Below are 11,256 nucleotides of genomic sequence, written 5' to 3' on the forward strand. Positions count from 1 at the left end.
AACTAACAGAAAATCGAACCGTATGAAGTCTGACAACCAAGGAGATAAAGAAAAAACATTCATCCAGACCAGTAGGAGGGGAGGAGATGGGCAGCCAGGCAGAGAGGACTCGTGGCAAGGCGGAGGCTGGTGGACCCAGCGAGGTGGCAGATTGTGGAGCGGGGCAGGCAAAGCTGCAGCTGGCAGCGAGGCAGCAGCTAGTAGACCTGGCGACAGACCACGAAACCCAGAGAGTTCCAGCGTGGGGAAATAAAGCTTCAAACCACTGACTGAAAACACCTGTGGGGGTTGAGGCAGAAGTGGGAGAAACTCCCAGCCTCACAGGAGAGAGTTCGCTGGAGAGACCCACAGGTGCCTAGAACATACACAAACCCACCCACTCGGGAAGCAACACCAGAAGGGCCCAATTTGATTGTGGGTAGTGGAGGAAGTGACTGAAAACCAGCAGAGAGTGGAGCAAGCTCCATTGCTCCCTCTCAGCCCCTTCCCCACATACAGCGTCACAGTGCAGCCATGTGGGTTGCCCCGCTCTGGTGGTGAACACCTACAGCTCCGCCCCTTTATGTAACAGGCCCATCGAGACAAAAAAAAAATGTCCCAAATGAAACAGATCAAAGCTCCAGAAAAAATACAACTAAGCAATGAATTGATAGCCAACCTATCAGATGCACAGTACAAAACACTAGTAATCAGGAAGCTCACAGAATTGGTTGAATTTGTTCACAAATTAGATGAAAAAAATGAAGGCTATGCTAAGAGAAACAAAGGAAAATGTACAGGGAACCAACAGTGGTGGGAAGGAAACTAGAACTCAAATCAACGGTGTGGACCAGAAGGAAGAAAGAAACATCCAACCAGAAAAGAATGAAGAAACAAGAATTCAAAAAAATGAGGAGAGGCTTAGGAACCCCTGGGACAATTTTAAACGTTCCAACATCTGAATCATAGGGGTGCCAGAAGGAAAAGAGGAAGATCAAGAAATTGAAAACTTATTTGAACAAATAATGAAGGAGAAAACTTCCCCAAACTGGCAAAGGAAATAGACTTCCAGGAAGTCCAGGAAGCTCAGAGAATCCCAAAGAAGTTGGACCCAAGGAGGAACACACCAAGGCACATCATAATTACATTACCCAGGATTAAACAGGAGAGACTCTTAGAAGCAGCAAGAGAAAAGGACACAGTTACCTACAAAGGACTTCCCATAAGACTGTCAGCTGATTTCTCCAAAGAGATCTTACAGGCAAGAAGGGGCTGGCAAGAAGTATTCCAAGTCATGAAAGGCAAGGACCTACATCCAAGACTACTCTATCCAGCAAAGCTTTCATTTAGAATGGAAGGGAAGATAAAGTGCTTCTCAGATAAGGTCAAGTTAAAGGAGTTCATCATTACCAAGCCCTTATTATATGAAATGTTAAAGGGATTTACCTAAGAAAAAGAAGATTTAAAAAATATGAACAGTAACAATGACTGCAAACTCACAGTTATTAACAACCACACCTAAAACAAAAACAAAAGCAAACTAAGCAAACTAGAACAGGAACAGAACCATAGAAATGGAGATCACATGGAGGGTTATCAGCAGGGGAGCGGGAGGGAGAGAGAGGGGGGAAAGGTACAGAGAGTAAGTAACATAAATGGTAGGAAGAAAATAGATGGTGGGAGGGTAAGAATAGTATAGGAAATTTAGAAGCCAAAGAACTTATATGTATGACCTATGGACATGAACTATAGGAGGGGAATGTGGGAGGGAGGGGGTGGGCATGATGGAGTGAAGGGGAGGCGGAAATGGGACAACTGTAATAGCATAATCAATAAAATATATTTTAAAAAAATCAACTGTTAAACTGGAAAAGTTATTTCTAAATATCTGAAAGTTTTTCTCCCCTTTTTGAATGCCATGGGAAAAGAAGTAATCCACTGTCCCCTCAGGTAATGAGTTGTTTAGGGATAAAGTATTTCCAAATATCTAATAGAAAATAGCAGTACTGTTCCAATAACCGTATTGTGGTTTAAGTATCTGCTTATGAACCTGTCTCTCTGATCAAACCATGAGCTCAAGGGCAGGGAATCACAGACTGGATGTCTTGTCTTACTCATCTTTGTATATCCTAAGTCTAACTGCCTGGCACACTGAGGCAATTCAATAAATGACCTCTCCATTAATGAATGAATTCCATCTTAGGTTAAAACATGTTCAAAATGCCAACAGCCTGTTAAAAAGTAATGGATAAAGGTTAAATAACATATTCAAATGCCAACTACCTATTAAAAAGTAATGGAATATAGAAGACACATACATTTTATATTTAAGCAGATCAAGCACAATCTATTTGCATTTTCTTCGTTCAGAAACATTTCCAACAGTTGACATAAAATTTCCTGAGAAATTATTCCATTTTATCCCTAGTCTTATCAGTCTTTTCCATTTTTTGGGATGGGGGTAAAAATGTGGGAAAGATTCTTCTGAATGCTATCAGATCCTTCTCCAGGGTTTCTGCCTCAGTTTCAATTGGTTACTGCATTTTGTAGCCCCTTTCCAGGGGTGTCCAACCCATGGCCCACAGGCTGCATGTGGCCCAGGATGGCTATGAATGCAGCCCAATACAAAATCGTAAATTTACTTAAAACATTATTAGATTTTTTGGTTTTCATCAGTGTTTGCATATTTAATGTGTGGCCCAAGACAACTCTTCTTCTTCCAGTGTGGCCCAAAGACGCCAAAAGGTTGGACACCACTGCACAGCTTTAAAAAAACTGGAGAGTCAATGAGAGTAATTATCAAAGATTGGAAACTTCAGGATCAGAACAGGGTAGGGTACGATGTACATTAATCTGCCCCAACAACCATTAAAAATCATTGTCAAAATTAAAATGCACCATGCAAAGGTAAGACTAGCACCCACAAAGTGATATAGAGGCTATGTATATTTTTGGAAGACATAAATATTTGATATTGACACTGGGGGAAAACATGACTAGAATAAGCAGACCATTAGCCAAAAGAGAGAGTATACACGTGCTCACATACACAGCTGTATGAGAATAGTGATTGAAAAGGAATATTCTTTTAAAATATCAAAGATAATCAAGTTAAATACTGTTTACAGTTTATTGGGAAAAATGCTCACAAAAATAATGAATTATTTATATAGTATAGTTCTCTCAAATATTATATCTCCAGGAGTATATAAAGCAGTTTTGAAAAACACACAGGAAAGAGTACCAGTACTCACCTCTACAACAACATAAGAGTTTAAAACATATCCCAATTTGACTTAAAATACATGAGTTCATCAGTAATCTGCCCATCGTTAGGCTGATCAATAAAAAGCCCAAAACAAAGAAACAAAAAAATCCAACAAGTCTAAACAAGTAACCATATCTTTTAACCCTTTCTCTTTTAGTTATGATTTCAAAGCATTCCCAGTATTAACATGGTCACTTAAGCAGTCATCTATTCTCTTAAAATAAATGTTCTTAAAAACAATAATAAGTGTTTAAAAAAAAAAGTCAGGCTGTCTATTGACCTAACAACCTATCTCAAAAATAGTCAGAAACAGTTGAAAACATTGATAAGAATGCTTACTGAAAAGCCAGAAGCAACATAAAACTCCATTAACACAAGAGTATATAGCTACTGAAATTAAAGAGCTAAAATTAATGACATTAAAGATAACATTTATTAAGCTAAAAATAGATTATAGAAGAGCATATAAAATAAACTGCATACATATATCTATGTATAAATTCAGAAACATCTTTAAAAGGGTTATCTCTAAGTGTTTGCATTTTGTGATATTTTTATATTTCCTCTGGGGGGAAAATATTTTCAGAAAAATCACGAGCATGTTGCATTTTTATAACAAATCCTTTTTTTTAAAGAGAGTAACTTTAATAAATATATCCACTAACTGTATGCCCCATAACTATGGGTTAGCATCTCTGAAAGACAGACACTACCAAAATGATAAATGCACATTTACTTTGATTTAGCAATTCCACTTATAAGTATTTATAATATAGCTATTCTCATTTCGCAAGTGTGCAAAGACACATTTGTTCAAGAATATTTGCAGTGGCATTGTTTCTATAGGATATGACCAAACTGTCCATCAATAGAGACCAGATAAATAACTTATGTACAATGAGGTACTGTGTAGCCACGAAACAGACTGAGGTAGCTATGTGTGTTGGAGTTGAATGACATCCGAGGTAAATTAAGATTTTTTTAAAAAACAGTATGTATCAACTAATAGGTAAATGGTGAGAATAATAGAGAAGTATACTTGTATTAGTTGTAGGACACACACACACAAAAAAACTGTAAATAGTAGTTGCCGGTGGGTGATAAGACTTACTTTTCATTATAAACACTGTAAACCAATATGTACTGTTTGAATATTTTTTTTACCATGTAAATACACTACTTTTAAGTTTTAATACAATACTTTTTTAAATTGAGCACTGAAATTTTTTGCTGCTGTATAAACAAATGTTTAAGAAAAACAGGTTTTGAAATATCAAAATTATACTACCAGTTGTCTTTTTAAGGGTTTAAAATAATTCTAAAATATCATATGCTGCTTTAAGTTCATTACAATTGCTGGAAATTATACACGATTGTAAACCTGAGCTCTTCTGGACAAAGGTTGTTTACATTGTTGCTAGCCAACAAATCCACATTAGTTTAACCTAATCCTTGTTTTGCTCTCAGTATTGTTAGCAGTTTTTAAAAATCTGTTTTCTTTCTTGCTATATTTAATATATGTTCTGTACAAAAAGATTTTTCTACCGGCCACACAATAAACAGGGAATAAGGGAACAGATTTTTCCCCTTTTCCATTGATATTAATCCCTCCAGGTCAGTTTGGCCTACCCTTCCCTGACAGAACAACAAAAGAAATACCTACCTAAGATAATCAAGAAAATGACTAACTAAATATTGTCATTTCTACTCCAAGGTGTTCTAAAAAAATTAAAGCTAAGAAAAATATATTATATTGAAGTATATTCTCAAAAAGATCAAACACAAGCTAAGGCCTCAGATCCAACTGCCACTAACATGCCCCGTAACTTTGAAGAACCCATTTTCCAGCAATTAGAAGTTACCCCAAGTAAGGGACAGAAAATGCTTAACATAGCAATAGAAGTCTTTTTTTTAACATTTGTTCAATGTTATCAAATGTCACAGAAACAATCAACAAGGTTATACTGGAAGGTATACATAATCAAAGCAATTATTTCAGTTTTGGCTTATTAAATCAACACCACTGCTTATACTCATATATCAAGTTTCCAGAAAATAAGTGGTAAACAACTAAAAAAATTAAAAAGGAAGCAGAACTCACCTTTAACACTTTTTCTATTAACATCTGCCCCCTTTTCAAGTAAATACTGAGCAATCTCTTTGTGTCCTTTGTAACAAGAAATCATCAAGCAGGTATGCCCATGTCGGTTAGACACTTCCAAATCAGCTTTGTGTTCCACAAGGTACTTCACGATTTCCAAATGGCCATCGAAACAGGCAGCTCTAAGAGGAGTTGAATTGGTTAAAGTCGTGTTGTTGACAGACGCTCCATGATTTAACAAAGACTGAACCACCTTCAGATGTCCTGCTGCAGAAGCGGCCCATAAAGGGGGGGCCCCCTCTATGGTTTCACCATCAAAATTGACTGAGCCCCCAATTTCTATGGAGGCACTGCACTGCTCTAGGAGGAATTCCACCATGTCAAGGTGACCATACCTGGCCGCCATCAAGAGTGGCGTGGCCCCATTTGTTTTTTCAGAGATCAAGGAGGAAATCTCCTCTTTGGATTTGCTTGCCAACAACTTGGTGAGAAGCCGGAGTTTGCCATCGCGAGCTGCATTAAATACTGCTGTCTTTAGATCCATTTATGTCCAGTTCAGAGGCTGTGCGTTATTTATCCTTCAAAGCAAAGCTCCAGCTTAACTCTACGGACACAGGCAAGAGTTACAGGAACCGAAGTTCGCTGTTAATCACTGCACCCCAGGACGGATATAAAACCGCGGTATGTTCTGTCCTATTGCCTTCCAACATCTGACAACCAGAGCACCAAACTAGAGGGGAGAAAAAGTAGTTTTGAATTTTCCACAGGCAAAGGCAAAAACATTTTGGTTTTTCTTAATTTCTACTCTGTGGGAAGGGAGGAAAAGCCACACCTTAGGGACTACCGCCTCCTACATACACCCCCCCAAAAAAAGTGAAAAAGGAGACTACAAAAAGGTACACAGAGACCCCCATGTTTTGGTGGGAGGCGGTCTCTTCTCTATATAAATTTAAACACTACAGGCAACCGGTTTTCTCGCCTCCTAAGCAGCCACGCTTTCGTTCTAGTTTTGTTCTACACACGCCCAGGCAGAGTACAACCGAAAGAGGCAGGAGACGCGGGTTCAGAACTGTTTCTCTTACATCTGCAGAGAGGGGACCAAGGGCGCGAGGCTGGAAGGCCTCATTGTGGCACGAAGGGGTTTCGTGGAGGAACAAAAAGTCAGACACAACCAACCACGGCCAGCTAAGGCCAACCCCCCTCACCCGAAAGCTTTCCTTTCCTTTAAGACTACTCGAGGCTCTCAGGAAATCCGGCTGCCTTTTAGCTAATTTCGCCCGCGTTAACCCCTCCGCCCCCAAGGGATTCGCCGCTCACCAAACCACAGCTGCCCTACAGAACCTTCACCTCTACCTTTTCCAGACTCGAGCAGCCCCTCCCCAAGGCCCTCCTTCGACCACGACCCCTCCCGGCGGGGCGACACGCCTGTGGCCCCCGGCCCGCTGCCACCTTCAGCCGCCCGGGGCGCCCTGCTTACCCTTCCCGCCCAGGCCTCCCCGCGGGCGCCTCAGGCCAGGGCCCGGGATCCGGCAGGCCGCCGCCGTCACTGCTACCTGCCCGTAGGCTCGTCCTTCCAGCCGCCGCTGGCCGCTCGGGCTCCGGCCGCCCTCTTCAACTTCAAACCGTTGTCCTCGCCGCCGCCAGGGCCGCCCCACTCCGTCTGCGGCCGCACAGTTCCTCCATGCCCCGCGCCCCACAGGAATAAGTCCGGCCGCGCAGCTCGCCCCGCCCCGCCACGCTGAGCTGCCTCCCGCCCTCCCAGTCAACGCGGGCTCCAGAGGCTGCAGCGACTGCCGCGGCGGATGGTGTAATGGGCTACAAGCCTGGGGCCGGATGAGCCAGGGATCTACTTCACATCACTGACGCGGCAGCCGCGCCATTGGGCCGGGGGAGGGCGGCGGCCGCCGGGAGCAACAGCCTAGGGGCGGGGCGGCCGGCCGAGGCGGGCCGGCGCGGAGGGGGCGTGGCCACGGCCCGGCGGAGGAAGTGCCTGCGCGCGCGGCGCGGGGCGGGAGGGTTAGGGGGCAACTGAGTGCTAGGAGGGGGCCGGGTCAAGCAGCGCCATGGTAGGCGGAGGCCAGTGTAGACGCTGAGGGTCTTCCGATCTTCTGCTTTACCGGCGGTTGTCTAGTGACGCTTATTTCGGGAAAGCTTTGGGTCCCACTGCCATGAACCCCAGAGTGGTGGTAACCATCATTACTCCCTCATACACAGAAATTTTCTCAGGCTAGCCTGTTCTCCCCTTCCTTTGGTGGGCCCTGAAATACACCGAGCTCATAGATCTCAAAAAGAAAGAAAGAACGAAAGAAAGAAAGAAAAGGAAAAAAAAAACACAAGAAATGATTTGAGAATTCTCAAAAAGATTCGTTTTGGAGGCTGCCAAACATGACTAATTTTTTTCAATGTGTACTTAAAAAATATAAAGGCTACGAGGAATGGTAAAACTTGAGAGCAGTACAAGTAAGCAAGGTTGATTTCTTGAACTCTGAACAACCAGGAAATGAAAGAAAGCTAAAAAGTTAATGAGATTACTACTTCATACAGCAGGAAATAAACTTCTGGAATTTTTCATATTTACACATGGCATGTATTAAATTGAAGAGTTTAAATATATTTGGGGAGTAACACCTATAATGAGTCATGATGAAAGTTAGGTTTTGGAAAAAGGATCTTCAATCTCTTGAACACTTTATTTTGGGGAACTTAAACTATCACACACAGTTTCTTAGTACCACTGGGAGAAAGGAGATGTTAGAGGTGACATTATCTGACCCCCAGCATCAGAAATTTAATCATCGTCATTATTTTAAGACAATGATTAAAGGCATGTAACAGTAATGACATTTTACAAAATAATTACTTTTTGCATATTTTTTAGTGTTGTCCAAAAGTTTATGTAGTTTTGAATAATCGAAATTATAATTTTCATACAACTATATCTGAGGTCTGTCCAGAAAAAGTCCAGCCATTGTTAATATAAGAACAGTTTGCAAGATGTAACCTGGCCCCCAAGGAGAGTGGACTGGAATGCGCATGTGTAAACAATGACTGCATCACTGTACTAGTCAGTGGGGTGGTAGATGACGTTGAGTGAGCATGTGTACTGTGTGGTTATCTCATTCAAAATGACAGAGTGAGTAGAGCAACAAATCTGCATCAAATTTTGCATTAACCTTGAACATTCTAATGTAGAAACTATTCGGATGATTCAGAAGGCTGCAGCTATGGGCAACTGGTGATTGGCAGCTTCATCAAGACAATGTGCCTGCTCATGCATCATGTCTCATGCGGAGTTTTTTTGGTGAAACATCAAATCACCCATGTGACTCAGACCCCTGCAGCCCAGATTTGGTACTCTGTGACTTCTGGCTGTTCCCCAAACTAAAATCACCTTTGAAAGAGAAGAGATTTCAGACTGTCGATGAGATTGAGGAAAATACTAGGTGGCAATTGGGAGAACTGTGAGGTCCCAATGTGCCTACTTTGAAGGGGACTGAGGTGTCATTGTCCTATGTACAATGTTTCTTGTCTCTTCTTCAATAAATGTCTCTATTTTTCATATTACATGTCTGAATACCTTCTGACAGACCTTGTATTTTGCTTATATCCCTTAACATACTCTAAATATTTCTCATCTTTTTAGTGGTAATAATTGTGAATCCTGAGGGGAAAAAGGACACCTACTAAGAAGGGCTGTTGGTGGTAACTGGGCTCAAGTTTAAAAAAACAGAGACTAGCAGCCATTTCTATGCAGGGGCCTCTTATGCAAACTGCACTTCATGGAGAAGCCTGCACTGAACTGCCTGCCTACCCCGTATTTCTGCCATCAGAGCCAGCCATATAAAGGAGTTCCTAGAATGCTATTGCAACTGATCGGATTGAGGTTTCTCCATCCAATCAGTGCAGTGAAGCTCCAAACAAGTAGAGCCATTCTGACCGATCAGGATAGTGCCTTTGGACCTATCAAACTGTGAGGATTATGAGTCTTTATTTGCATGAGGATGGACCAGTCAGAGGCCAGGGGTGGGGAATTCTGTTTATGTATGACAGCTCCTATCTGGCTCAGAGAGCATACTTTTCCTTTTCACTGAAGACTGGGGACTGGCTAAGCTGAAACACCAACAGAATAGGGATTTTTGTTGATGGTGCATTGGCACCAATGATCTTCAGTTGACATTATCATTTTTAAGTGGGACATAATATTTCCCTTAGATAGCCAGTACATAGGTTCAACATAAGTACCCCAAAATTGAAGCTAAGGTTACTACCACTGACAAGAACACAGAAACTAGAATATGAAGGGTGACAGCAGCCATCTATATAACTGCAATAACAATCAAGAGCACTGTCTGTTTTGTTACTAGTGTACAGGTCAAGTTCTATACTCTCAAGGTATAGACACCAGTGTAGTACCTCAACTGAAGCCTAACCTAAGCTGATCTCTCACATCAAATTCAATAAGATGATGTAAAAATTTACATCAGTGGTCTTCAAACTGAGATGTGCATCCCCAAGGGGATTTTGGAGGAATACATGCACACTTAGTTTTAAGGCCACCAGTTTCTGAAACTTCAACTTGCATTGGTATGTAATGTTTCCTAAAACTAATTTGCTGGTGAAGGAATGCAGTTAAAGTGTCTCCCTGTTTCATTTTCCAACTCTTTCACAATAGCCATATATTTACCAAATTGCAAAAACAAAAGGCATAACTTTCCTTCATTGAGAATCTTTAAATGGTGCATTGATCCAGGGTTTAAAAATCTCAGGCGGAGAACCAAGATGGCGGCATAGGTAGACACACTGCGCCTCCTCGCACAACCAGAACTGACAGAAAATCGAACGGCAAGGAAGTCCGACACCAAGGAAATAAAAAATAAACGTTCATCCAGACCGGTAGGAGGGGTGGAGACGGGAACCGGGGCGGAGAGGACTCGAGTTGCTGTGGCGGGACCGAGACTGGCGGAGTGTGGGACAAACGGGGCAGGCAGTCTGACCACTGGCAGACCCTGCGGCCCCACATTCCTGCAGATAAACCGAGAGGGCGGGACTCAGAGTGGCGGAGAACGGGGCAGACAGAGCAGTGGGTAGCACCCCGCGGCCCCACATTCACGCACAGATAAACTGGACAAACAGCGGGGAACAAAGCAGACCGCGCAACCCAGGGCTCCAGCGTGGGGAAATAAAGCCTCAAACCTCTGATTGAAAATGCCCGTGGGGGTTGGGGCGGCAGCAGGAGAGACTCCCAGCCTCACAGGAGAGGTCGTTGGAGAGACCCACAGGGGCCTGGGGCGTGCACAAGCCCAGCCACTCGGGAACCAGCACCAGAGGGGCCCAGTTTGATTGTGGGTAAAAAAAATGGCCCAAATGACAGAACACTTCAAAGCTCCAGAAAAATACAACTAAGCGAGGAAGAGATAGCCAACCTATCGGATGCACAGTTCAAAACACTGGTTATCAAGATGCTCACAGAATTGGTTGAATCTGTTTGAAAACCAGGTGAAAAAATGAAGCCTATGCTAAGAGAAACAAAGGAAAATGTACAGGGAACCAATAGTGAGGCGAAGGAAACTGGGACTCAAATCAACGGTGTGGACCAGAAGGAAGAAAGAAACATCCAACCAGAAAAGAATGAAGAAACAAGAATTCAAAAAAATGAGGAGAGGCTTAGGAACCTCCAGGACATCTTGAAATGTTCCAACATCCGAATTATAGGGGTGCCAGAAGGAGAAGAGGAAGAACAAAAACTGGAAAACTTATTTGAACAAATAATGAAGGAGAACTCCCCTAATCTGGCAAAGGAAATAGACTTCCAGGAAGTCCAGGAAGCTCAGAGAGTCCCAAAGAAGCTGGACCCAAGGAGGAACACACCAAGGCACATCATAAGTACATTACCTAAGATGAAACAGAA

General features: G+C 42.6%; 1 protein-coding gene across 2 annotated transcripts in view; it reads right to left on the bottom strand.

The window, feature by feature from the left end:
* The window catches only part of FEM1C (fem-1 homolog C), a 32,424-nt gene extending 25,189 nt beyond the window's left edge, over positions 1 to 7,235 (bottom strand). The window contains exons 1-2 of one of the 2 annotated variants that reach the window (XM_053911593.2): positions 6,902 to 7,235; positions 5,349 to 6,078 (exon numbers count right to left, since the gene is read on the bottom strand). In XM_053911593.2, coding sequence (XP_053767568.1) covers positions 5,349 to 5,892 — 544 coding nt within the window. In that variant the 5' untranslated portion in view covers positions 5,893 to 6,078; positions 6,902 to 7,235. Of the gene's footprint in view, positions 1 to 5,348; positions 6,079 to 6,825 lie in introns of both variants that reach the window. The other variant, XM_053911586.1, reaches the window with a different exon arrangement.
* Positions 7,236 to 11,256: the final 4,021 nt, after the last annotated feature.

Source organism: Desmodus rotundus, chromosome 1 (assembly GCF_022682495.2).
Source record: "Desmodus rotundus isolate HL8 chromosome 1, HLdesRot8A.1, whole genome shotgun sequence".
Lineage (NCBI taxonomy): Eukaryota > Metazoa > Chordata > Mammalia > Chiroptera > Phyllostomidae > Desmodus > Desmodus rotundus.